Raw genomic sequence first — 26,919 nt, forward strand, 5'->3', positions numbered from 1 at the left:
CCCACTCTGTTGGATAGAGCAGATATAGAACATTATCGACTGCGGTAGGGCTAGGTTGGATGGTGTGAGATTAGCTCAGGATCCCGGCATTTGGATTTCACCTTCATTAGCTGTTACTTTGGGCTCCAATGGGCTCCAGGGAGGTGGGTCAGAACTTGGTCCATAGGAAGTGTTCCATAAGTGGCACCTTATCCTCATCATAAACACATCTTTTGGGTGAGGTATTAGTTCCAGAAAGCCCTGTATCTTTTATTGCCGTGTAAAATTACCCCCAAACTTAGGGATTTATCACAATGTAAATATCTCACATAGTTTCCACGGGTCAGGAGTTAGCTAGGTGGTTCTGGAGTCTCATGGGATTGTAGTGAAAATGTTGGCCAGAGCTGCAGTCATCTGAAAGCTTGACTGGGCTGGAGGATCCACTCCCAAGATGGTGCACGTACATGGCAAGCGGTGCTGGCTGTCGGCAGAAGTCCTCAGTTCCTTGCCATGTGGACCCCCATAGGGCTGATTTGAGTGTCCTCATGACACAGCAGCTGGCTCTTCCCAAAGAGTGATCTAAGAGAGACAGGTGGAAGCTATAACACCTTTTATGGCTGAACCTCAGAAGTCGCACACTGTCGTTTCTACTAAATCCCATTGATCAAAGGGGTCAACCCTATTCATTGTGAGAGGGGACTACAGAAGGCAGGAGGCAGGACTCGTCAGAAGCCATCTTAAAGGCTGGTTCTTACAGCACCCCAGCTGGTCAACTCTGGACAGGGGTTAATTTATGTGGAATGCTAACTCTGAGTGGAGCTTGGTATCATATTATTTCTGAGAATTGGGCAGGGGATGCAGAGTGGTTTTGGACAATACTGGGCCAGTTTTGTTCATGATCCTGCCAATCTTCTGAAGCACCAGAAGCACTGACCCCTGTATGGGGCAGTTCCTTCCTGGGGCAGAGAGAGGCCTATAGGCCAAATGGATTCCCCCTTGCCAATAATTTGCTATGTGGTTTTGGGGAATGGGATGGTCAGAATTCCAAGGTGACCCCCAAGATTTCTGCCCCCTGGAGTACATAACCTGTCTATTCCCTCCCCTTGAGTACGGGCAAGACCTCTAAATATGATGGATGTCACCCCCATGGTAAGGGCACATTGGGTAGCACCCGTGAAAGGATTTTGCAGATGTCATTAGGGTCCTGAATTAGTTGGTTTTTGAGTTAGTAAAAAGGGAGATTATCCTGGGTGGGCCAGGCTTAATCAGTTGAAGATATGGATAAGAGGGTCTGGGACCTTCCTGATGAGAGTGAGGCTCTCCTGTTGGCCCTGAAGAAGCAAGCTGCCATTGAGTTCTGCAGCTACAAGGACATGGATTTTGCCAACAACCATGTGAGCTTGGAAGGGGGCCCTGTGCCTCAGAGAGACTGCAGCCCTGGCTGACACCTTGATGACAGCCTTGGGAGCCCCACATCAGAAGACCCAGCCAAGCTGTGTGTGGACTCCTGACCCATGGAAACTGTGGGACAGTAAGCCATGTTGTTTCAACCTGCTATGTTTGTGCTAATTAGTTATGTAACATGGAACACGAATACAGGAAGTTCACTTGCCTCCTCTGGACCATCAGATTCCTCATCTGTCGGAGGAAAATTGCAGTGTTTGGATGTCTCTAAAAGGGCCTCTGGAGTAACAATGGCAGCAACTGGCGCATATAAAGTGGTTAACTCTGGGCCACTGTTGACCGTACTTTCCATGTATTATCTTATTCTTCATGACATCTTATGAAACCAATCCTATTTTCCCCATTTACAGAAGAGGAAGCTGAGGCACAGAGAGGTTAAGTGCCTTGAACTAGACAAACTCACCCATCTAGTACATACAGCTTGGCTGTCGTCTGAAATGTCACTGTTAGCTCTGCGTTCCTTCATTTTAAGGTGACTTCTCTGAAAATACATATGAGTCATTAGTGTGAGAAGGGAATGTATATATATACATATAGTGTACATATATACTTTCTCGACTTACAATGGGGCTATGTCCCGATAAACCCATCGTAAATTGAAAATATTTTAAGTTGAAAATATCATAAGTTGAAAATGCATTTAATCCACCTAACCTACCAAACATCCTAGCTTAGCTTAGCCTAACTTAAATGTACTCAGAACACTTCTATTAGCCTACAGTTGGGTAAAATCATCTAACACAAAGTTTATTTTATAATAAAGTGTTGAATCTCTCATGTAATTTATTGATACTGTACTGAAAGTGAGAAACAGAATGGTTGTCAGTGTATCAGCCGTTCACCCTCACGAACACGTGGCTGACTGGGAACTGAGATTCATTGCTGCTGCCCAGCATCAGGAGAGAAAACCTGACTGCATCTCGCCAGCCTGGAAAAAGATCCAAATTCAAAGTACAGTTTCTACTGAACATGTATTGCTTTTGCACCATCGCAGAGTGAAAAGATCGTAATTTGAACCATGGTAAGTTGGGGACCATCTGTATATGTATATACCAGGACACAACCAGCCAAGCCCAGGATACTCCCACGCTGGATGAGGGGCTCTTGGTGTACTTCCGGACCCCAGCCAGGGTCGGGAGGAGGATACTTAGAACCAGATGGCGGCTTGGGGATGAGCTTGGCAGAGTGAGGCCCACTTCAATGCCCTATAACCAGAGTGAGTCCATAGAGAACTTGGTCACGAGGATCTGCCTTACCCCCTGCCCCCATCCCTGAACTTTACCTGCCCCTCCCCGTCCCCCCAGGAGGCGAACAGCCAGCCATAACAGGTGTTTACCACTTAACCACAGAAATCATTATCGTAGCACCGCTGCCCGGCCTGCCTTTTGTCCCTTGGAGTCTGGAACAGAGCCAGGTCTGCCTGGGGGGGCCTTTTTGGGTGAATATGGTCAGGGCTGACGTTGCAAAACTTAGTATATATCATCTTACTGGTTTCGTTCCCCTTAAAGCTAATTCCTCTCTCCCTTGCCATCTTCACGGTCTGTGCCCACAGCTGTCAGCATCCTCAGGGAGGAGGGGTATGAGAATTTTACCCACACTGGTTATATAATGACTTTCTACTTGAGGAAACAACTGAAAAGAAACGGAACAGAGAGAGAAACCCAAAGGTCAATGCTTAAACCGGAAGATTAGCTTTTTCCTAGTGGGGTCTCAGGCAGCATGAGAGCTGGTAAATTGGGAGATTTTGGAACGGAGATTTTGACCTTATTCGTAGTGAGAGTACACTATGTGCCCTACCTCATCCCCCCACCCCCCGCCCCTTGTAAAACACACATTCTACCTACACGTAGCAGGGAATTAAGAGTATTAAGTAGAAAACGAAAAGAATCTCAAGAGCCCCAGACTTAGCATTAAAAATATAGGATTCAAATCAGGTGCTGCCATCAACCTGCTCTCAGGTTCATGGACTTTCTCTCTCAGAGCCTCAGTTTCCCCATGTGTAAAATGAGGAGGAAATATGGACCACAGTAATGACTCTCAACCCTGTGGAGTTCTAATCCTGAGAGCATGGAAGAGTTAAGATTATCTTTAAGGACCCCAACAGTTCTTCCAGCTATAAATGAAAACTCAATTCTTGGGCTTCCCTGGTGGTGCAGTGGTTGAGAGTCTGCCTGCCGATGCAGAGGATGCCGGTTCGTGCCCCGGTCTGGGAAGATCCCACATCCCACATGCCGCGGACAGGCTGGTCCTGTGAGCCATGGCCGCTGAGCCTGCGCTCCGCAACGGGAGAGGCCACAACAGTGAGAGGCCCGCGTACCGCAAAAAAACAAAACAAAACAAAACAAACTCAATTCTTGAGAGGAGAACAGTGCCATCTGCTGGTTTCACTTTGCACTTGGAAAATCCAAATACCTGCCAATGCAATGCCATGCAATTTGGTATTTATTAAGCGCCGACTCTGTTCAAGGCATTGTAATGCACCTCCTAAGACACACCTGAATGAGCTCCTTTCCATATGAAGGTCACAGTCTAGAGGGGACAATTGACGCATATATAAAGCTCTTTGATCCAAGGTGGGCAGTACATGGTCCCAGTGGGATTCTATGGGAAAAAGAGATGGAAAGCCTGGGGCCAGGGCCAGCTTCGTGGGCTTGTGACCTTGAAAGTCACACAAGGCTCTGTGCTTAGCAGGGCCCTGCCTTGATTTCATGCTCTGCTATCGTTGTCTTGAAATTCTTAATAATTTTTGAACAAGGGGCCATATATTTTCATTTTGCCCTAGGTCCTACAAGTTATGTAGCCAGTCTTGCCTTGTGGAAATCTTGAAGAAGTTACTCTGTGAGCTAAGTTTGGAGAACAGGGCAGCAGTGGAGTAGAGGAAGAAACCTATTCTACCAAAGGGAAGGAGAGAGAGAGGGGCGTTTGATGTTAGATGGATTCAGGCTCGCAGCAGGGAAGACGTCCAAGGACAGTCCAGCAGCTGGAACTCAGAAGAGAGGCCAGGGTTGGAGCTCTGAGGCCACAGACTTTCAGGTGGGTGCGTAGGTGGAACCAAGGGTCCTGGGGTGCCCTGAGGGGAGTGCAAAAAAAGACAGAGCTGCATGGCTGGGCCTGGGCTTTCAGGTCAACCTAGGTCCTTGGCTTCTAGGACTCCTGCCTTGTGGAGTGGTAGAGGAAGTTCTTGAGGGCAGGGCTGGAAAGGCCCTTGAGCCCTAACTCCCCATGTGATGTGCTATGAAACTCCTCTTAGCCTCTATACAAGTGGCTTCCTGCTTCAACATCTTCACGGAGCAGTGAGCTCAAACTCTCCTCGGGCAGGCACTCATGTCGAGGACATTTCCTATCAATTTGCTCTCTGCATTCCTCAGCCAGGATCCACTCTCGGGGCCATGCCAGGCTTTGAACAAGCTTCTCTTTTCCCATCATTATAGGTTTCAGCTTGCTGATGGCAGAGGACAGAACTTAGCCAAGACTTTGGGGAGCCTAAGAGCAAAGCCCATTTCGCCCCCTTGGGAAATGTCAGCTGCTTCTTTTTCACGGGGGTTTCCATGTTCTAGGGGAAGAGTGTCACAGGAAATGAACTTAGAGTTCAAAGGAAGACCCAGAGGGGTGAGAGCTCTCAACCCACATTTCAGACCAGTTCTCCCCATTCGGCACCCCCAGGGGCTGGTACAAGTAGCTGGCACCTCTGAGATCTGCCTCATTGTTCCAAAAGCCCGACCCAGGACCCTCCCTGTAGAGCGTGGACTTGGCAGAGGGTGGGAAGGCTGGGCAGGGATGAATTTTGATTTGGTCCCTGGGCTCCAAGCAAAGAAGCTACTTTCTTGGCTGGCTTATCGCCCAGTTGATCCCAGGAGTTCTGCCTGGAGTTGTCTTCGGAAAGTTTTGTTTTGTGTCCTGTGGTTGCCCCTGGGCCTGGGGTGCCACTCTGCTTGAGGTGGAGGGATAGTTAGTAGGGTAACTTATCCCCAGAGGCAACAGGTGGTCCCCAGGGCAGGGACAGGGACTCAGGGATGCTGGCTGCTTCTGAACCCCCATTCCTCCTCCAGAAAGGGTCACAAATGTAAGCTATCTTCTCCATCGCACGTGTGGTCCTTTCCTCTGTGTGTACGGGGGGCGAAGTACACTGGGGCACCTCCCTCTGTGTGGAGGTGGGTCATACAGATCAGACTCTGCCTTGGATAGGACAGCAGAGCAATCTCTGACCCTCAGGACTGCATTTTACTGGGCCTGTGAGAGAAATGCCTGGGTAGACAGTTTAGATGGCAAGACCTGACCACCACACCAGGGATCTAACCAGCCACCAAAGTTGTGGACCAGAGACCAAACAGCCCGCATGGGTACTGTGCCTGGCTCCAGCCATAGGAAGAATAAGGAGGGTTAGGGCTTTGTACTGCAGGCTGAAACCCGGTACTCCGGGGCAGGGGCCCCATGCTCCAGAAGGGACTCAGTGCTCTGAGTGGGATCCAGTGTTCCACGTAAGACCTGGTACATCAGGGCAAGCAGGCCACGCCTCAGGAGTCCATTGCCCCTTGCCCGGATGTGTGAAACTCTGGATTTCCTCTTCTAGGGGAAACACAGCTGCCGGGAGGGGAAATGCTCTAGGCTTGGAATTTCACACACTTTTCAGAGTGTGTGGAACTGTATGCAAGACACATAGAGAGATGGAGAAAGACAAAGATGGAGGGATAGGGATGCACAAATAAGAGAGATTTACAAAGTTCCTGAGGGACGGAGAGTGTGTGATTGATTTAGAGAGTGAACCAGAAACAAAGACAGGGAAAGCCACACTCCTGACTGGACACAAAGGGAGCGTCACTCAGGTCGTGTCTTCCTAGCTGGAAAAGGAGGAGTGAGTGACCCGTGTTAGACCCACAGGGACGGGTTTCTAGGGCGAGAGGCTTCTGCTGCTCGGGCTGCAGCCTTCAATTCCGCAGCACAGGGGCAGAGGGCAGGGCCCAGAACCCAGAAAACCGGCCAGGGATCAGGCCCAGCGTCCAGGCCGCGCCTGCTACGTCTGGATGAAGAGGTGGAAGTTGGTGCGTGTAAACTCGTGATGGATGCTCTCCAGGAGCGCATCGGCGTCGGCGGCGGGCGCAGAGGCACCCGCAGGCCCGGACCGCACGCTGTACTCCGGCGTGTAGGTGAAGGAGAAGGCGCTGGGGTAGAAGAGGCCGTCGGCACGCACGAGGCTCACGGGCACTGTGATGGGTGTGCGCAGCCAGCGCCAGTCGCTGCCGAAGGCGGCTATGTCTGGTACCACGCACACTAGGGACCGCGGGCTCCTGGGGGTGGGGCATCGAGGTCAGGGCTGCAGTGAGAGTGATGACATGCATCCCCCCACCCCTAACCTGCTTCGTTCCCTGGGACCCATGGGAGTCCCCCCTCCTCATACCTGTACATGGTTTCGGCCTCCACTTCCCCGAACCAAACCTTGAGCCCCGCGTGGAGGTTTTCACCGTGGAGCTCCAGTGTTGCCACATCGCCCCCGCCACTCAGCTGGGGGAGGGTGAGACCAGGGGGTGTGGGAGAAGCGGTGGCCGAGAGCCCGCAGCCCTCCCTCACCTGCACTCCCACCCTCCAGCGCGGTCGGTATCCACGCCCGCCAGCGTCCCCCAGCGCGCGATTCACCTCCAGGGTGCTGATGAGGGGCACCGGAGTGACAGGCTCCCGGGTACACGCCAGGCTGGTGCTGAAGGAGAATTCCACTGACTCGGTGCCGATGATGGTCCAGCAAGAGCTGTCATTGAGCACTGCCTTGTTCGCCTCCTTGGGGCAGGGGGAGGCCTGAGGGGAGATCCGAGGGGATGGGGCAGAAGCCGCGGATGGTGGCTGTCAGCGCGTCCATCCAGCGCAGTGCAGAGGCTTCCGCGTTCCTAGCGTTCTGGTCCTCGGCTCTGCAGTTTACCTGCCCTGTGAGCTTGGACAAAACCCTTAAGTTCTCTCTTTAGAGTTAAATCAGCTCGCTGGACTAGCTGGTTTCTAAAGGTGTATTTTCTTAGAATTCTAGAATTCCATGTTTTTAAACATTGTGCAATTCTGTGCCCTAACGTTCCAAAATTTAAAAATTCTTTGGGACGGATTATTGCTGAATAATAATGTTATTTTCTACATGTTATGGTTTTCTCTCTTATGATAATATAATAGTTTATTTGTATTTATAGTAATATATTATTACTATGATAATAATAGTAATTTTCCACAATTCTGTCTTAACATTCTACGATTCTAATAGTCTTTGCTCGATAATACTCAATACTATTACTTATTATTATTTTAATTTACATTCTACAATTTTATATCACAACATTCTATGACTTTAATATCCTTTGGGAAGGAGTATTGCTCAACACCATTATCACTATTTTGTCTACATTCTCTGATTCTGTCCCGATAGTCTACGATTCTAACGTTCCACGGGAGGCAGTATTGCTCAGTAAGTAGCAGCCATGATGCTGATGGTGACCTTACGTTCTACGTTCTCAGCATTCTGACTTTCTGGGACGCCTTGGTGCTGATATTCTCCGCTTCTCACCTGAAACTGCACCACCTTCTCTGTGGCGAGACATAAGTAGGTGCCACCTCCTCCTGGAGGACCACCTGGGAACTGGAATGCACACTTGTGCAGCTGGGAGATGGGCTCATCCACGTCGAGGAGTGCACACTGTTTAGCTACTTTGCGGATGATCTACAGCAAAAGGGTGGGAGGAAGCGTGGCAGCAAGTTGCCTGGGTGCCCACAGGCTTCCCTTCTCTCTTTCTTCGGTAGCCAGGGAGGACACTGGCATATTCCCCCCACGCCAGCGCTCGACCTCCACCCAGCCCCACAAAGCACTGAGTATCCCAAGTGAGGATAGGTGTCATCATGCTTTGGGCTCTCACTCTCCAGCGCTGCACTTGTGGGTCACACCCTCTGTGTGGATCTGGGGGGACCCCTCCAGCTGTGCCCTTCCTTCCCATACCATTGGAGGTAGTGTGATGCCCGTGACCGTGCAGATCAGCTGCACCAGGGAGCCGTAGTGGACATAGCCCTCTCGAGGCGGGAAGTCTCCCTGGGAACAGTGTTCATCAGCTGGGAGTAAAAAGAAGGAGGGAAGGAAGGAGGGTTTCAGAGGTTCCAAGCTTCTGCCCCAAATCCCACCCTTCTTGCCTCTAGCTCCACCTCACATTGCACATGGGTCTTATGGGCAAGGTTGGCACACAGGAAGGCAGCTAAGGCTGAAGATTCTCAGCCTGGAGATGTCATTTGTGGCCATCCTTGCGAATGTCTGCCCCCTGGGGTGGGGGCTGAGTTGAGGGAAGGGGCTGGACACCGGAGTCTGAATAGCTTGGATCAGTCACCAACTCATTGGGACCTTTGGCAAGTCTTTTTGTGTTTCTGAGCCTCTGTTCCATGGGGCAAATTTTACTTTCCTTGAGGAGTTGTGAAGATTTAAAAAGGGAATGCATGTGAAGTGCCCAGCCCCAGGCCTGCTGGTGGGATTACCCAGGTGGAGAGTGAAGGCAGCCCACTGGCGTGCACTGGCCACGAAGTCCCCATCCTCCACAGAGAGGTAGCGCGTGGAGACCGTCTGGGAGCGCAGGCGGTTGAAGAGGGAGACCTTTGAGCCCGAGGATATGCACACTGTGAGGGGAGGTGGAATCAGTGCCCCTGCCTGGCTTGGTCCCTTGGACTTGCCAGGTAAGTTCCCATCCTCTGTCCCCTGAGCCAGTCTGGCTCAAATTCCCAGACACACTGGGCATTCATATGTCACCGCTATTTATCTAGCACCTGCTGTAATCCTGCTTCTGTACCTTTGTCTGGTTCTTTTTGCTGCCTGGGCATCCTTCAGTTCAATAAACAGAATTTTATCAAGTAGTTACTAAGTGCCTACTTGGTGGCTGGCACTGTGCTGGGTACTGGGTGCCAAAGGGTGAATTAGACCCAGTTTTGCTCTAGAGGAGTTCACAGTCTCAGAGGGGAGACAGGGAATAAATATAAAATTTCCATATGATATAGTGAGGGCTGGCTGGGTTAAGGAGGGCTTCCTGGAGGAGGTTATACTCTCAGCTGGGAAGCGTGAAGTAGGTAGGAGTTGCTCAGGGGGCTGCGTAAGCAAAGGCTACGTGGTGTGAAACAGCAGTACATTTCTAGGGCTTGACATTGATCTCTTCCAGCCTTTTAACACGGGCTCAGAGCAGCCACTTTGTTTTCTAATTGGATTTTGACCACCTGGGGAGAAAGCACTGGGTCATCGCCCTCTCTCTCCTCACAGTGCTAGGCATACTGTTGGTGCGCAATGTATACTTAACCCAAGTTCCTATACATTGCATAATGATGATAGCTAATGCTTATTGTGTTTCAGGTACTGTTTTAAATGCTTAAAATGTGTTAGCTCTTTTGCTTCTCTTAACAACCCTCGGAGGTAGATAATATTATCTCTACTCAAGAGAACAACTCCCTCTAGATCACACAGCTAGCCAGTGGCAGAGCCAGGTTGAAACCCAGGCCGCCTGGCCCCAGAATCTGCACTCGAAACCATCACACTACACCACTTTACCCCTGCCTGGCCCTTTCCTGACACCAGGGGCCAGCCAGAGCACTGCCTGGATCTGAGACATTCTTCAAGGTTTTTAACAGACAGTAAGGTGTAGGGGTGGGAGCTGGGCTTCACAGTCACATTGACTCAAGTTCAAACCCTGGGTGGGCCATTTTCTAGCTGGGAAAACTTAGGCAAGTCACCTGAAGGTGACAGGCCCGAATATTTCTTTTCCTCCTTCCTTCCTTCCTCCCTCCCTCCCTCTCTCTCTCTCTTTCTTTCTTTCTTCCTTTCTTTTCTGGCCACGCTGCATGGCATGTGGGATCTTAGTTCCCTGACCAGGGATTGTACCCACGTGCCCTGCAGTGGAAGCGCTGAGTTTTAACCACTGGACCGTCAGGGAAGTCCTAGGCCCAGATATTTCTTAAATGAATGCATGAACGTTCCAAACCTCATTTTCCTCATCGATGACTCACCTTACAAGGATGAGCATCAAACAGGGTGATGTATGTATATACCTGCCAAGAAAGTCCCCCGTCCCCTACTTCTCCCTTCCATCTTCCAGTGAGGGTAGCAGTGATGTAGTCATTGTCATTCAGGCTTTGTTTCCTCGTATTTTCAAAGCCATCAGCCCTGGGATTTGTCACTTGGCATCCAGGGCAGTACTTATCTCAAACTGTCTCTTTGATCAGCTGTGTGTGTCTCTCTCCTCTGCTAGGCTGTCCGTTCCTCCAGAACAGATACTTGCATATACATCAGGCACTGGATAAATATTTTTAACTGAATTTCCCCTGCCTTTTCATTATCACTTTTTTTTTTTTTTTTTGCAGTACGCGGGCCTCTCGCTGTTGCGGCCTCTCCCCTTGCGGAGCACAGGCTCCGGACGCGCCGGCCCAGCGGCCATGGCTCACGGGCCCAGCTGCTCCGCGGCATGTGGGATCTTCCCGGACCGGGGCACGAACCCGCGTCCCCTGCATCGGCAGGCGGACTCTCAACCACTGCGCCACCAGGGAAGCCCTCATTATCACCTTTAATCTGTCTTTGGCTCAACACCTGCCGACCATTTTGGGGACCCCCCAACCTCAAGTCGGCCTCTGTCCCCTTCCCTCTGCTCTTGCCTCTCCAACTTTTCCCATTCCCCGACCTAAGCCACACACCTACTTACCCAGACCCCGCCCCCTTCCGACTCAAACTCCACCTCTCCCACTCTGACCCCAACCCTACAATCCAGGCATCTCCCCCTCCCCCCTCCCAAACCTAGCAGCTTCCAGACCAGGGGCACCTCCCCGCCCCGCCCAGCGGCCAGGCTCCACCCCGCTCACGGTCGGTGTTTTTCAGCGACTGCTTCTTCTGCGAGGGCTTGGAGATGACCTTGATGAGGCGGCTGTGGAAAGTGCCCAGCTCCCGCCCCCCTCGGAGCACTAGCCGCAGCACCAGCCGGAAGTGCTTCCTCTTGTCTGCGTCCGAGATGTACAGGGTCTTGGCGCAACCGAATTCCTACAGGGTTGGCGGAGATGGGTCGTCTGACCCCAGCCCTCAGTCCCTGGATGAACTGACTTTCCCCAGTTATCTGACGTCCGCCCCGTCGGACGTGACATGAAGCTGCACGTCCAAGCTCTTGGGCGCACCCTCAAGGCAGAACCCCGGTCTCTCGGCATCCTCACCTATCTTTTGGCTTCTGCAGGGGAGTAAAGGAGCCCCCCTGCACCAAAGAGAAAGGCAAGGATGGGAGCAAGAATCGAACCCCCTTCCCATGCGCTCTCACCCTGGAGTCCGGCTGCTCTTCGAAATTCAACTTCTGCGTCTCGGCAGCGCTGCCGGACGCGCCGTCCAGTCCCATGTAACCGCAGACGATGGGCCCGGTCTCCCCTGCCTGGTGGGCTGGGAAGGGATGTGAGCGGGCTCTGGAGGGACTCAAGTGTCAGGCAAGCTTAGTTCTCGCCGCCAGAGGGCGCGTTGAGACTGCGACTGAGAACCGCCCCGCTCCCGAGCCCTACTGAGGGTCCCCTTACAGAGGGTGGCGCCCGGCATCCCTGGAGTCCTCCCTCACCTTGGCCCTGCACTGGCTTCACCCTCCATCCGGGACCTGCGAGGTAGACACAGGGCGGGGGGCAGAAGAACCTGCGGAGACATGTAAGCGCTCGACTCGTGTATCCATCTCCACTTGACTGTCCTGTAGGCGTCTCAAAGGTAGCAAAGACCAGACAGAATCCTTGATTCCCCCCCAACACACATCTTTCCCACCGCTCTCCCCAGGCTTCTCCATGACTGTGAACCCCATGAACACCCGAATCTTTCTTTCTTTCACATTCCTCATTCAATCCATCCGTAAGTCCTATCCACTCCCTTTAAAACATATCCAGAATCCACTGACTTCTCACCACCTCCACCTTAGTCCCTACTGCCATAGCTTTTTGCCTGGACCTCTGCATCAGCCTTCCAACTGGCCTCTCTGCTTCCACTCCTACCCGCTTCAACCTGTTTTTCACACAGCAGCCAGAATGTGTTTTTAAAAAAAATTTTTTAGACTATGTTACTCATCTTCTTAAAATCCTCCAGCCGTTTAAATTCAAAGTCCTCACATGATCTGGCCCCTGCTTGCCTCTCCAACTTTACTTCCTGCAATGCCCACCTCTTTCTCTAATCCCAGCCACTCTGACTTCTTTTGTCCTGGAACAGGCCAAGCTAGTACTGTGTCAAGGTCTTTGTGTTTTCTGTTCCTTCTAATTGGAACACGCTTCCCCGTGATCTTCTCATGTCTGGCTCCATTTTCACATTCAAGTCTTAGTTCAGATGTCACCTCCTTAAAGGGTCTTTCTACCACCTTGACCTTGCTAGCTAAAGTACATCCCCGCTCCTCAGTTTCTATCACCTTTCCTGGTTCTATTTCCCTTCTAGCTCTCACCACAATCTGGAAGCCTCTTGTTTACTGATTTGTGAGGAGTTTATTGTCTGTCTCTCCCACACGACAGTGAAGATGCCAGGAGTGCAGGGACCATAGCTGTCTTGTTCAACTGTATGCCTGGTGCCCAGCAGTGCCAGAGAGCCTGACACATGATAAGCACTCAGTAGGTAGTTGTGGAATGAAAGAATGAATGAATGGGTGAATGAGGGAGTGAATGGGGACTAGAGATTCACAGGGAGGTTCTGCTATAAACCGAAATCAGGGCTGATGGTGGCTGAAGGAAAAGGCCCCTGATTGGCCAATAGCTGAGCCCTGAGTCCTCTCCAGGTTCTAAAAGACACTAAAAAGGGAGGGGCACACAGGGCAGAAGGTCGGGTCGCAGGGACCTTGGAGGGCCACTGAGGGACCTACCGCTTCTCATTTCCATATGATTTCTGGGCCACCTTGGCGTGCAGGATCCGCACCGTCTGCTCACACTGTTGCTGTAGGCACTGGCGCACACCTTCCCTCAGGACCGCGGCGGGCTCTGGGGATGACCTGGGAGTGGGGACAGACCGGCCGCCCACAGCAGGGAGCGTCAAGGGGCGAGGTGGCATAGCGCGCCCGAAGGGGGCAGGTGGAATGCAATGAATGGGAGGAAGAGACCGTTCTAGGTCTGCCCCCTCGGGGTCAAAGAGAAGAAGCCTTAGGCAAGGGAGGGGACTTGGGTGCAAGCTGTCGGCTAAATATTTGGGTTGCGTGGTGCTCACTGAGGTCTGCCTGGAGCCCACCCGGGACCACCCAGGCGCCATTCTGCAAGTCTGGCTCCACTCCCATTGCAGCCTGGAGCACTGGGGAGAGGCCCCAGAGCCACAAAGGCCCCGCTTGTGCCGGTCTTGTGATGGAGGCAGAGTTTGTGAGGGCGCCTGGCTTCCCTGCACCCTGGGGGGACCCACCCCGGTGCAGTCTTGATGGGGGGGAGCTTTTGCTGGACCCCTGGACCAGAGTGCTCTCTCGCCTACCTGTGGATGCCTGGGAAAATGGACGGGCCCCCAAACTGTGTGCCCAGGATCCTGGGGGAATATTTTCGTCTTTTCCAGGTTAAAGCAACACTCTCAGCCCCCTTTCTCCCAAGAGAAGGTGCCTGTTGCTGTCTTAGCTTTCCTTCTCCTGATTACAGGGCCTCCATCGGCCCTGTGGAGTGGACCAGTTAGAGCCTAGGGGCCTGGTGGCGTCTTCGCCTGGGAGTTTTGATGGGTGAGGGTGATGGGCCCAAGACCTAAGTAATTGCAGAGACCGTGGAAAGGCGTCGGTGATGGCGGAATTTGAGGGACTACCAGGTGGGGCCTGGGAAGAGCAATGAACCCTGAGGCTACCCTCTTCGCAGGATCAGAGTGCGGGACCTCTCCCCACCCCTGGAGGGGACGGCGGGGGATAAGAGCCGGGCCGCGCCCTCGGAAGCGGAGCCAAGCAGCCGGCGGCCGAGCCAGGCCCCGCTCCGCCCCTTGGGGCTCTCCCCGGGGAAGGGCCTCGGAGGCTTCCAACGCATTCCAGCTGCGGAGAGCGTAGCCGCCCAGCCTCCAACCGTAGCCCGATTCCGGCCCCGCAGCTGGCGTCTGCGGCTCCAGGGGTGGCGGGAGCAGGGGGCGCCGCGCTGGCCCCGCCCCAGCCCTTGGAGGAAGGGGAGTCGCTCCCTACCAGTGGGAGGGGTCGCGGCCCGCGTTCCCCTCCCCACCCGCCAGCCCCCGGGTTAAATGCGGCCGCCGCCTCCACTCGCTCCAGCTGCCTGGCCGTCCGCACCTCGGGCACGCTTCCTGCGCCGTTACCTGGTCCAGCTGCCCGGGAGGCTCCGCCCGTCGGCTCCGCTCTGCGGCCGCGCCTCCGAGCTGTCCGGCAGGCTTAGGTGAGTCAGAGGGCCTGGGTGCGCTGAGGGGTCTGCGGGGAGCAGGCATCCAGGCAGACCAGGCGACCATATTTAAGCGCGGCTGCACCGCCTACGATGCCCCCGTCCGACCTGCTGTGCCCTTCCTCACCTATGTAGGGTCCTTTCCAAATTGAGGCCCCACCAGCACGGCCGCCAAAATGGAGAGGGGGGGACTTTTTCCCTGACCTCCTCCTTCCAGGAACCTCCCCCCACGGCTCCCCCCCCCGCCGCTCCCCGGAACGTCCTCAAAGTGTTTATTCTTCAGCCAACTCTTGAGGAATTATTCGCAGACCTCTCCTCCCTCAAGAGTCCACTTTCCCCACCCTAAGGGCATTTCTTCTTAAAGCTATGATTAACCGCCTCAGAGGCGCTCCGGGTTCTAGTGTCAGCTTTGTCACCTTGCCACGTTGCTGTGTGACATGGGCAAGACATTACCCTCTCTGGTCCTGCTTTCTTCCTCTGTAGAATGAGGGGTTGGAAAGGTGATGAACTTTGAGGCAAGGACTATTTCGACTTTCTAGGATTGGGTGGAGGTGGGGCGCCAGGCGAGATGTTGGCTCAGGCCAAGAGCAAGATAAGGGGAAACTTAATCAAGGTTTGGGGGCTCAGAGGCTTCTGCAGGTGGGAACGGATGGGAGGCAGCGAAGGCCCCTGTGCCTTTACCCTCATACTCCGCAAGGGTGCTCGCCGGCCTAGACTGTGGCCCAAGCTGGAGAAGGCATTCCACACCCTCCCACCTCCAGCTGGCTCGTCTGGCTTAGTCAGCCTCCCACGATGGGTCCTCCCAGAGGGATTTTTGTTCCTCTACCAGGCCTGAAAGGCGAAGACGGTGAGGATCCAGCACGGGAAGGGCGCCTGTCGCTCCCTCCAGGCACCCGACCTTGCTCAGAATAGGACCATTCACGGAATTGGGGAGGGGGCGGGGCTGCGGTTGGATTAGGGTCAGCTGGCCCCCTCTGCCAAGAAACAGAAACAGAAAAATGGCTAACACAGCTTCAGCAGGGGGTGCGGGGGTGGGGGTGGGGTAGGGACCCAGGGAGCGAATGGAAGGAAAAGAGGTGACGCCTAGGGGCCAGGTTGCCAGACAGCTCAGAAGGGAGAAGGGAAGCCAGGAGTCCTAGGTTCCTTTGCAGCTCGGCGGGCCACCTTCTTGGGCCTCACTTTTCCCATCTGTATAATGGGAGTCCTTCATGACTCTCAAGGGGCGTCGCCAAGGGCCGCGGGAGAGTGAGCGCTCACCTGCCCCCACAGGGTCCATGGCTGCGCTCCGAGGCCCGGGCCGGCTCGCGTCCGGGGCGCGTCCAATGCCACTGTCCCCGGAACCCTGCGCACTTCTGCTCTTTGGCCCTAACGCCGGATATATTCTGCCCGGGCCTTATCTCCAAGGCCCTGGGGCTCCCAGTCCCCTATTTGCTTTGGGCAGGGGCACCTGCTGGGCAGATGTGGGCTTCCCACGGCCACCTAGCCAACACAGCCAGACGCGCGAAGGCGCCCCCTGGCGGCCTCTCCTGAGAGCTGGCGGGAAGGGGCGGCGTCAAGTCGCGACTTCATCTGCGTGGAGGGTTTAGACCAACGCGATGCAGGCCTGCAATGGGGCGGTGCCTGTTTGGCTGTGGGATGGGTTGGGGGGGTGGGCAGGAGGACAGTCACACAGAGGCGCCTTGTATGCAGAGAGGAGGGGCTGCGGTGGGGAATCGTTTCCCTCTGCAAAGGTTCACGCGGGCTGGTTCTCGGAACCCCGCAGGCGTAGGATTGTATCCTGGTGCAGCCACTTTCTTGCCGCGCGACTTCGGGTACTAGCGCTGAAGTTTTCTGAGCCTGTTTCCTCATCTGTGCGATGGGAACAACAACAGCCTTAGACCCATAGAATTGTCGAGAGGGTTCAATGAATGCCACGATGCATGAAAAACGTTTAATATCGTGGCTGGCATTAAGGAAAGGCTTTTCCTTTTTATTTTTAATATTTATTTATATATTTAGCTGTACCGGGTCTTAGTTGTGGCATTCAGGATCTAGTTCCCTGACAAGGGATCAGACCCAGGTCCCCTGAATTGGGAGCGCGGAGTCTTACCCACTGGACCACCAGGGAAGTCCAAGGCTTTTCCTTTTTAAATTCTGTATCTTTTTTTTTTTTTGTATGTTTTGGGTCTTCATTTCTGCGCGAGGGCTTTCTCCAGTTGTGGCGAGCGGGGGCCACTCTTCATCGCGGTGCGCGGGCCTCTCACTGTCCCGGCCTCTCGTTGCAGAGCACAGGCTCCAGACGCGCAGGCTCAGTAGTTGTGGCTCACGGGCCCAGTTGCTCCGCGGCATGTGGGATCCTCCCAGACCAGGGCTCGAACCCGTGTCCCCTGCATCGGCAGGCAGATTCTCAACCACTGTGCCACCAGGGAAGCCCTAAATTCTGTATCTTTTTAATCTACGTTCTATGTATTTACTATTCTGCAGTTCTGCAAAGCAGAATTCCTTGTGTTTCCAGCAATCTCACCGTGATGAAATTTTTTTATTACGAAAAATTTCAACATACACAAAACTAGAGAGATTAGTAAAATAAACCCATGACCCTCCTCCCCCTCAAAATGCCCATCACCTAGAATAAGAACTCTGCAAATTCTGCTTTGCTATTTTCCTTCCTCCCTTCAGGCTCTGATACCCCTGTTCTCTGTTCCCCGAGGGCGATGAGGGGGCGTCTATGCTCGCAGCTGCCCATGTTCCTGCTCCTTCTCCAGCCCTGGGAAACCCAGCTCCAGTTCGCAGGTGAGCCAGAGCCCAGCCCTCAGAAGCAGGGGGAGGGGAGCAAAAGCAGGTTCTCCATCTGCAGCCAACTGCCTGCTGGGGAGAGCAAAACAAGAGCTTTGGAACCATAGGGCTTGGGTTCGAGTTCACAGCTTCAACTCTCTGGGCCTCAGCTTTCCCATCTGTAGGATGTAGCTTGGAGGTACCCAAGTTGGGCTCATGCAGAACTGTCCAGTTGGTGTTTAATTTTTTTAAGTTAATTGAAAAAAATCAGGAGATTTCACATAAAAACCCTAATTTTGGGCTTCTCTTGAAAAGACCCAAGATCTGCCAACATGGGGTTGGCAGATCTCACGGCTGCAAGGCAACATTTGTCTGGAGCTGCCCACTTTATGAGCTATAGAAGCTCTCTGGGTCCTCCGTCCTAACCCATCACATTCACTCATTTATTTATATTTATTTATATTGCCTGCCTAACTCCTGTAGGCATTTGAGTTTGCGACGTCCCCTCGCCCTCCTTGCAAGTGGATAACACCTCCTCAGTATAGCCCTCAGAGCTGTAGGATAGAGATTTGGTGCAGTCTCCCAGTCCAGGCCCTCCTCAAATGCTGCGTGAGTGGATGGAGCTAACCTGCATTTGCTAGGTTAAGACTGTGCTGGGCGCTGTTACACCGTGAGAGCACCATTCCGCCCTGGGTTTCTGTGGGGTTCTCCCGGGACGTGAGGCTTGGCTAACCTAGGAAAGTCCTCCCTGATCTCCTCGCAGGTCCCAGGTGCCGTACTGGGCCCCTGGATTTGGTGTTCGTGATTGACAGCTCGCGCAGTGTGCGCCCCTTCGAGTTCCAGACGATGCGGCAGTTCCTGGTGAGCCTCCTCCGCAGCTTGGACGTGGGGCCCAACGCCACGCGCGTCGGCGTGATCCAGTATTCGAGTCAAGTGCAGAGCGTCTTCCCGCTCGGAACCTTCTCACGCCGCGAGGATATGGAGCGCGCCATCCGCACTCTAGTGCCACTGGCGCAGGGCACCATGACCGGGCTGGCAATCCAGTACGCCATGAACGTGGCCTTCAGTGTGGCCGAGGGCGCGCGCCCGCCGGAGGCGCGCGTGCCGCGCGTCGCTGTAATCGTGACCGACGGGCGGCCCCAGGATCGCGTGGCCGAAGTGGCGGCGCAGGCGCGCGCTCGCGGCATCGAGATCTACGCCGTGGGGGTTCAGCGCGCTGACGTGGCCTCCCTGCGCGCCATGGCGTCCCCCCCGCTGGACGAGCACGTCTTCCTCGTCGAGTCCTTCGACCGTATCCAGGAATTTGGCCTTCAGTTCCAGCGCCGGCTGTGTCGTGAGTGAGGGGAGCGCTGGAGCGAGACTCGAACTCTCCAACCGCTCCGATTCTCATTCCCACCACAGTGAATCCTATCCCCCTCCCGGCTGGCCCCGCCCACTCCATCTTTAGCCCCTCCCAACAGGCCGTGGAGTTGCCCTGGCCTACCACGGGTTGTGTGGAATTCCAGCTCTGCTCATTTTTGCTCAAGGCTTCGCCCACAAGGAGCAACGTTTAGCGTGCCCGCGTACCTTGATGAGCTGTTGTGGTTTACCACAGGCTTAATGTCTAACTCCAAAACCGCCTCTCTACACAAGAAGCACCACCCCTCAAGGCTGAGAGCCATCGCCCACTCGGGCGTCAAGCCCCGCCCAGTTGGGGATGACCCCTCCCCTCTCGTTTTAGCCCCTCCCACAATGCTGCAAGATCTCTTCTCGTCACACCTTGAGTTATGCCGCTTACCTCGATTTAGCATCTCTCTTCTTCCTCTACTTTACACCGTGTAGTCCTCCCTTATCCCACTGACAGCTCTGGCCCCGTGCTCCTGTCTTCCGAGCCTATTCACAGGGGCCACTGAGGACCTATACTTTCCCTAAGACCTCCCACCTGTATTGGCCCCTCTCAACCAAGTCATATTCCATCTAAAGACATCCTTGAGCATGGGGTCTGCTCTGACCGCATTCAGCTCTCTCTTGTTGGAGGGTTCTCCCCATCTGTCCCCTGCTGATTCTACTCTTGTATGTCCTCAGGAAAGGACCTGTGTGCTGAGGGGGGACACGGCTGCCAGCACCAATGTGTCAGCTCCCCCGGCACGTTCCACTGTGCCTGCAACCCCGGCTACCGGCTAGCAGCAGATGACAAGAGCTGTTTGGGTGAGAGCTACCCCCACCCTCCAGTCTCACTGCTCCTGAGCCTTCTGTGGCTCCCCATTGGCCTAGCATCAGTACAATGAGTCTGGAAGGGCCTTTGGAGGTCAAAGTCCAGCTCCCTCACTTTACAAGTCTAGGAAAGGGAAGGTGTCGCTTGGGGTCATGTAAGTCCTTGGTGGGACCAGGGCTAGAAATCTTGACCTCACAGAGGTCATACAGTTAATACAGTTAAGTGTATTTTCTATAGCCTTGTCTCCCCCCTCTTTCAGGCTCATCTCCTACCTGGCTTCAAAACAGCTCCCAAACTTGTGTAATTTCACAGGCATATCCTTACTGTTTCTGTTACTTGACAGAGTTGGGGTCTCCATACATCTCCTACATTCCCCACCCCCATATACGCTGCTCATTCCTGCTTCTGCATCTCAGTTCTTTCCGGGCTGCTCACCTGGGCTGCTCTTGCCACTCCTCTTTGCAGCTGCAGATCTCTCAAGGCCTGTTCCTCATGTTTGCTTTCTGAAAAGCTATGACACACAATGCCTTGCTTATACAGTTAGGATTTTCCCCCTGTGTATATATGTCCAATCCTTTGATCATAACGGCAGCTGTCATTTACTGTATGCCAGGTTAGCATCAGACATTAAGCTAGGAGCGTTAGTTACATGCATCATCTCTCAAGCTCACCACATTCTGGAAAAAGAGGTCCTGTGTTTCCAATAACCCAGATGTCAGCTGGGGTCTTCTTGTTTCTGGGGCTTAGAAAAGGCTGGCGTGAAGCCCCATTTGATGACCTGTGAACGTTCAAAACCCTTCCCAAGATCTCCGGGAATTCCCCAAGTGCTTACATCCTGTGGTCACCTCTAGCTCTGAGCTTCTGCTGAATTCAATTTATGGGTCCTCGTGCAGTTTCTCAGTCCACACACGCTGTTCTTGTCCTGTGGGTGTAACTCAGCCTCTTCCTCGGTTGACACACTTGTGCACACAAGGGCATGTATATGTTAAGTCGTGCATACATCTATTTTACTAAAGATGGGGGGTGGACAGAGGTGTGACTTACGTCTAAGTGAAGTCAAACATATACACAGAAAAAGAAACACCCATTATTTATAATTGGATATTAGGCACCCTTGATCCCGAAAGTCCTCAGTCACCCTTCTATAGGGGATTTTCCATTGGCAAACTCAATCCACAGTAAATCCTCTCCACACCATCTCTCTTGTCCTTTTTTTCCTCTCTCCACTCCCCATCTCTTTTCTAGGAACCCCACATTCTCACACTTTTATGCAGGGCATCTCATCTCTCTCCAGCCCCTATTCCCCAGCTCAGCTCTAGGCCATATTTGCACATCGAAACCATGAAGATACTCAGCGCGGCAATAGTTCACCCTCCTCAGAAGGCAGTTGTAAATAACAACTGTTCTCTTCCATTATATCCCCATTTTGCAGATGGGGAAATAGAGGCTCAGACGGGTAAAGTGGCAGAGCCTCACTAACTCTGGTCCTCCTCTGTGAGTTAGTGAACATTTTGAGGGCAGGGGTCCGTCTTCTACAACTGTGGATTCCCATTCTTATGCCTGGCTCAGTCATGGGCCCACTGGGATATATCTGGAGCTTGAATTGGGAGGGCCGCTTGGCTCAGTAGGAAGGGGGCCTTTGCTTGGAGGAATTACAGAAGCCTGGGTACCACCCCAGACTTATTAAGTCAGGATTTTGGGGGGTTGGGGTCCAGGCATAGGTATTTTTAAAAAGCTCCCCAGGTGGTTGTGCTGTCAGGGCTGACAAGGGCAGCCCCAGGGCATAGCCTGACCTCACCTCTTCCTCAGCCCTCGACCTGTGCACTGAAGGGACCCATGGCTGTGAGCATCACTGCGTCAGCTCCCCGGGCTTCTATTTCTGTCGCTGCCGAACTGGCTTTGTACTCCAGCAGGACCAGAGGAGCTGCAGGGGTGAGCGAACCCCCCAGTTAGCACCTGGACCAAGGTCTCTGATGGCTCCAGGCAGAAGTGACATCTTGCTGTCTCTTCCTTCCCACCAGCCATTGACCACTGCAGCTTTGGGAACCACAGCTGCCAGCATGAGTGTGTTAGCACCTTTGGTGGGCCACGGTGCCGCTGCAGAGGGGGCTACAACTTGCTGCCCGACGGCAGGAGCTGTCAGGGTGAGGAGGGGTCTCCTGCATTTGTGCAGAGCGACGAGGGATCTTAGCTGGTGGAGTCCACCCTGACTCGTTCTGTCTTGTCTCTCCTTTAAGCCCAGGACCTTTGCAATGGCGTAGACCATGGATGCGAGTTCCAGTGCGTGAGTGAGGGCTTCTCCTACCGCTGCCTGTGCCCTGAGCGGTGGCAGCTCCAGGCAGATGGCAAGAGCTGCAGCCGTGAGTTATGGGTGGGAGGGGGTTCTGTCTGCCTCTGACCCACTGCCCACATTCTGAGTATCCTTGACTCTGTCCTGTCCTTGCTGTGGCCCAAGAATGTGGTATGAGTGTGTGTGTGTGTGTGTGTGCGCTGGTGGTGGTGGAGTTGGAGGGTGTGCCATGCCCTGCCTCCATGTCTTACCCCTCAATCTTCTACCCTGCTGCCAAGGTTAACTTCAAAAATACATATTTGATCTCATTTCTCCCCTGCTCGAAAGCCTTCTGTGGCTCACCAGTGCTTACAAAATAAAGATCAAATGCCTTACCCGTGAGTTTTTCAAATGGCGGGTGTAACCACAGTGGATAACAAAATCAAATTAGTGGGTTAAAAACTAGAAATTTTTTTTAAAAAGAGAGAGAGAAAATAGAGTTTACTGCATGGATGTAGAAAGAGTAAGTATTGTTTCACGAAACTTAATTTTAATTATATGTGAGTATAAGTGCATCATGATGTATTGTTACATTATTATTATTAATTATTATTTTTTTTTTACTGTGGGTTGTGGTCAAATTTTTGTAACCACCGCCTTAGGTCATTATAATCTAGCTTGAGCCAACCCCATCAGCCTGTCTCCTGACAAACTTGAACATTTGAGCCATACTGGCCTGCCCATTCCCAAACGTGTCCAGGGCTCCCAGCTTCCATGCCTCCACACACATTGCCCCCAACATCTAGAATGTCCCTTCATGCCTTGGAGAACTCCTACTCATCCCTGAAGATCAAATCACATGTCACCACCTCCATGCAGCCTTCCTCACTAACTCCAGGAAGAATGAATTACCCCTACCTTGCTCCCTGCAAGCCCCTCTATTCAAGCACTTTCCTTGATGGTAGCAAATGGCATGCCTCACTGCTCTGCTCTATCCTGATATCCTATGGGTCAGGATTATGTTTCATTTATTGGCGAACCTCCTTCAGGGCCTAGCAAGGTCCCTGTCTCAGAACAGGGGAGGCAATCTTGTAGAGTGATTAAGAGCTTGGGTTTTGGGGTCAGACAGACCTGGCTTCAAATCCTGGCTCAGCCACTACTAGTGGTGGAATCCAGAGCAAATAAATGACTTTATCCTTCAGAATCTCAGATTCTTAGAAAATGGGGATAATACCCAAGGTTATTGGGAGAATTGAGAAAAAATATATAAAGCACCTAGCCCAGTGCCTGGTACATGGTAAGCTGTCAAATAGTAATGTTTTTGTTTTTATTTATTATTGTTAGTAGTGGTAAAGTTTAGAATTCTGTCTGATACATAGTAGATGATCAATAAATGGTAGCTATTGTGATGATGATGATTAAAAAGATGCTTTTAGCAGGCTTGTGGTAAGCGCTTAATAAATGGCAAAGATTATAATGATGCCACTGATGATAATAATAATTATTAGTTAGCACAGTGCCTGGCATAGGAAGGACTTCACACATAGTATCTGTTATATAATAAACGTTTGCGAGTGAATGAATGAGCAGGTGGCTGCTGCCAGCCAAGGATCTGATCCCTTAATCCCAGCTCTTCTGCTCGGGTGGGCGTAGGGTGCCAGGAAGGCCACGTGGACCTGGTTCTGCTCGTCGATGGCTCCAAGAGCATGCGTCCGCAGAACTTCGAGCTGGTGAAGCGCTTCGTGAACCAGATCGTGGACTTCCTGGACGTGTCCCCGGAAGGCACGCGCGTGGGGCTGGTGCAGTTCTCCAGCCGCGTGCGCACCGAGTTCCCACTGGGCCGCTACGGCACGGCGGCCGAGGTGAAGCAGGCGGTCCTGGCTGTGGAGTATATGGAGCGCGGCACCATGACCGGGCTTGCGCTGCGCCACATGGTGGAGCACAGCTTTTCAGAGGCGCAGGGCGCGCGGCCCCGGGCGCTCAACGTGCCCCGCGTGGGCCTGGTCTTCACCGACGGCCGCTCCCAGGATGACGTCTCAGTGTGGGCGGCGCGCGCCAAGGAGGAAGGTGGGCTTGGCGCGGGCCGCGCTGGCCTGAGGTTGGGTCGGATGCGGGGAGGCGGCTTTCCCGAGGCCTAGGGTGCCCCCTGAGTCCCTCGACGCTGCAGGCATCGTCATGTACGCCGTGGGCGTAGGCAAGGCGGTGGAGGAGGAGCTGCGAGAGATCGCCTCGGAGCCAGCGGAGCTGCACGTGTCCTACTCCCCCGACTTCAGCACCATGACGCACCTGCTGGAGAACCTCAAAGGCAGCATCTGCCCGGGTGAGCACATCGGTCTCGGGACCCCTCCCCTTCTCTCACTGCCTACCCTCCGAGATCTCCCGGTCCTATTCGTTCCCGCCCCCTTCGTTGAGTGACAGCCAGGGGATGGGCTCGCTGGACAGAGCCTCTTTACTCAAAGTGTGGTCCGTGGACCGGCGGCAGGGCTGTCACCTAATGGTTTGTTAAGACTACAGCATTTCCAGCGCTCTCCAGACCTACCGAATACAGTTTTGCACTTTGACGAGACCCTCAGGGGATTAGCATTATGTTAAAGTGTAAGAAGCACTGGACTAAACTACCTGTTCCCCAAATTAGTGGGCGTTCAGAATAATTTGGGGGGAATTTTTTCAAAGTCACGCCCAACTCAGCATTGGTGAGGGGAGCCACATCATAAGCCCTTTACCTTGTTGGAATTCAACTTTACAGACCTGGCAAAGCGGCAGGACTGGGTGTGTTTCAGGTACACAAAGATGTGTATTAAGTATATATATTTAATATATATTTATTTCCTTGATTTCCCCATCTGCAAAGTTAGGAGCCTTTCTGGACCTGTTATCAATACCATTGATAAACATGACATACAGACTAAGATGTAACTTTTAAATCATAACAGCAACTCTGTATTGAAGGCCAAGTGCCAGGCATTGTACTGTAATATTAAAAATGGCACACGTTTACAGAATTCAGTGAATCTAAGATACCATCCCCTGTAAGATTCATTATTTTCTATACTGCTAAGAAAAAAAGGATGCCAAATTTAATTGTAAGGCAACTATTTGGATTTCAGAGATGTTGAAATGTATGAGGAAATAGACTTGGATCAGTGGGTCTTTTAAAAAAAATATTTATTTATTTTATTTTTTATTTTTGGCTGCGTGGGGCTCATGGGATCTTATGTTGCAGCACACAGGCTCTGTAGTTGTGGCACACGGGCTTATTCCCCCCCTGCCCTGCGACATGTGGGATCTTAGTTCCCCCACCAGGGATCTAACCTCATGTCCCCTGCACTGGAAGGGGGATTCTTAACCACTGGAGCACCAGGGAAGTCCCCTGGATCAGTGGTTCTTAAACATTAGTGTGCATCAGACTCACCTGGAAGGTTTGTTAAAACACAAATTGTTGGCTCCAACCCCAGAGTTTCTGACTCAGTAGGTCTGGGGTGGAATCTGATCATTTGCATTTCTAATAACTTCCTAGGCGTTGCTGATGCTGCCGGTTCAGGGACCACACTTGGAGAACCATTGGCCTAGTTGAAATACCCTATAAAGTGTTTCCTTGCATCAGGAAATGCTCTAGATCTGCACCCTCCAATAAGGTAGCCACTAGCTACATACACCCATTTAAATTAAATTACATTAAATTAAATAATTTAGTTCCTCAGGTGCTCTAGCCACATTTCAAGTGTTGAATAACCGCCTGTGTCTTGTGGCTACCGCACTGGACAAGGCAGATACAGAACATTTCCTTCACTACATAAAGTTTCATTTGGACAGTGCTGCTGTGGACTCTTGCTACTCAAAGTGTGGTCCACAGACCAGCAGCAGCATCACTTGGGAGTTTATTAGAAATGCAGTGTCTCAGCCCCTTCCCTGTTAAGAACAAGAATCTGTATTTTAACAAGATCTGGTGATTCCAATGAGCATCAAGGTTTGAGAAACCTTCTAAGATGTGTACACACACGAAAATCACTGAATCCTGAGCACCGCCGGACGAAAAGGTGTTCTCATTGTATCCATTTTTACAGGTAAGGAAACTAAGGCTTAGAAAGGTTGAGGGCGTTTTCCAATATCTCACAGCTACCTAGCTGGTACTCATCCCAGGTCTGTCCAAATCCCAAACCCGAACACTCAGCCGTAGGCCGGGTGGAGGGATATCGGAGAGCCTCAGCCAGGGCTGGTTGGTCCTCCTCCAGCTTCTCACTTCCCCACTCTCTGTGCCCGGCTGCCAGAGGAGGGCATCAGCGCGGGGACAGAGCTTCGGAGCCCCTGCGAGTGCGAAAGTCTTGTGGAGTTCCAGGGCCGCACGCTGGGGGCGCTCGAGAGTCTGTCGCAGAATCATATCCTTTGGGTCCAGGGGCGCGGACTGGAGGGGAGAAGGGACCCCCGCGAGCCCCGGTGGCTTCCTTAACCGCTCACTGGCCCAGCTGACGGCGCGCCTGGAGGATGTGGAGAACCAACTGGCCACCCAGAAGTGAGGGCCGCGGGTGGCCCGGACCCGGGCAAGGGGGGCGGCCCCGCGGACTGGGCCCCCTCGTGCGCCTTCCGGGCGCTGGGGCCGGGCAGAAGCTGGGTCCCCCAGGCTTGGGCTGTCGGGGGGAGGCGCTGGCGGGCTTCCAGCGCTGCGCTCGAGCTGGCCTCGCCTGGACCAGAAGCCGGACTGCGGGGGATCGTGGGAGGGGATGTGGGGGACGCGTGCTGCGCTCAGTTCTTTGTAGGATTTCTTTTTTTGTTTTCTTTTTCTTACAAAAAAAAAAAAAGAACAAAAAAATCTGGTTTCCACGGGGTCGGTGTGCGTGTCTTGCTGTGCCGCCAGGCGGAGGGGAGGCCAGACGGAGCGCGCTCCGGCGGCGCCCGGGCGGCGTCTCCTCGGAGAAAGGCGCATTGTGCGGGGGTCGGGCCGGGGGGCAGGGGA

The 26,919-nt window shown here is 53.1% G+C and overlaps 2 protein-coding genes across 7 annotated transcripts; one reads left to right on the forward strand and one right to left on the reverse strand.

The window, feature by feature from the left end:
• Window positions 1–6,454: 6,454 nt before the first annotated feature.
• RBPJL (recombination signal binding protein for immunoglobulin kappa J region like) lies at window positions 6,455–16,027 on the reverse strand. The gene is made up of 12 exons (XM_060123929.1): window positions 16,009–16,027; window positions 14,672–14,780; window positions 13,278–13,403; window positions 12,012–12,082; window positions 11,727–11,842; window positions 11,284–11,458; window positions 8,929–9,066; window positions 8,405–8,514; window positions 7,979–8,131; window positions 7,075–7,230; window positions 6,839–6,942; window positions 6,455–6,728 (listed from the first exon to the last, which is right to left on the reverse strand). The coding sequence occupies exons 1-12, from the start codon at window positions 16,025–16,027 to the stop codon at window positions 6,455–6,457; spliced, it is 1,551 nt and encodes a 516-aa protein (XP_059979912.1).
• Window positions 14,443–26,892, forward strand: MATN4 (matrilin 4). 6 transcript variants are annotated; one of them, XR_009535508.1, is made up of 12 exons: window positions 14,443–14,748; window positions 17,410–17,523; window positions 18,269–18,838; window positions 19,570–19,692; window positions 21,509–21,631; window positions 21,721–21,843; window positions 21,937–22,059; window positions 23,622–24,035; window positions 24,136–24,288; window positions 24,642–24,748; window positions 25,910–26,032; window positions 26,237–26,344. XR_009535508.1 is itself a non-coding variant. In XM_060123927.1 (11 exons), exons 2-11 carry the CDS (start codon window positions 17,445–17,447, stop codon window positions 26,480–26,482), a joined length of 1,875 nt encoding a protein of 624 aa, XP_059979910.1. In that variant the 5' UTR covers window positions 14,443–14,748; window positions 17,410–17,444; the 3' UTR covers window positions 26,483–26,888. The 6 variants fall into 6 exon arrangements, 2 of the variants coding, with proteins under 2 accessions (XP_059979910.1, XP_059979911.1); XR_009535510.1 differs by lacking the exons at window positions 24,642–24,748; window positions 26,237–26,344 and adding an exon at window positions 26,432–26,892 and having other exon boundaries at window positions 25,910–26,016; XR_009535509.1 differs by lacking the exon at window positions 24,642–24,748.
• Window positions 26,893–26,919: the final 27 nt, after the last annotated feature.

Source organism: Lagenorhynchus albirostris, chromosome 15 (assembly GCF_949774975.1).
Source record: "Lagenorhynchus albirostris chromosome 15, mLagAlb1.1, whole genome shotgun sequence".
Classification (NCBI taxonomy): Eukaryota; Metazoa; Chordata; class Mammalia; order Artiodactyla; family Delphinidae; genus Lagenorhynchus; species Lagenorhynchus albirostris.

What these genes read in the sequence shown, in the direction of transcription:
- RBPJL (XM_060123929.1), bottom strand. An exon ending in CTCCCGGGCAGCTGGACCAG is followed by an intron (nt 13,404 to 14,671) that starts GTAACGGCGCAG and finishes CCCCACTCCCAG; the next exon opens with GTCATCCCCAGAGCCCGCCG. An exon ending in CCCTCATCAGCACCCTGGAG is followed by an intron (nt 6,943 to 7,074) that starts GTGAATCGCGCG and finishes ACCCTCCCCCAG; the next exon opens with CTGAGTGGCGGGGGCGATGT.
- MATN4 (XM_060123927.1), top strand. Translation starts at nt 17,445, where the DNA reads ATGAGGGGGCGTCTATGCTCGCAGCTGCCCATGTTCCTGCTCCTTCTC. An exon ending in AGATGGCAAGAGCTGCAGCC is followed by an intron (nt 22,060 to 23,621) that starts GTGAGTTATGGG and finishes GGGTGGGCGTAG; the next exon opens with GGTGCCAGGAAGGCCACGTG. An exon ending in CAAAGGCAGCATCTGCCCGG is followed by an intron (nt 24,289 to 26,236) that starts GTGAGCACATCG and finishes CCCGGCTGCCAG; the next exon opens with AGGAGGGCATCAGCGCGGGG.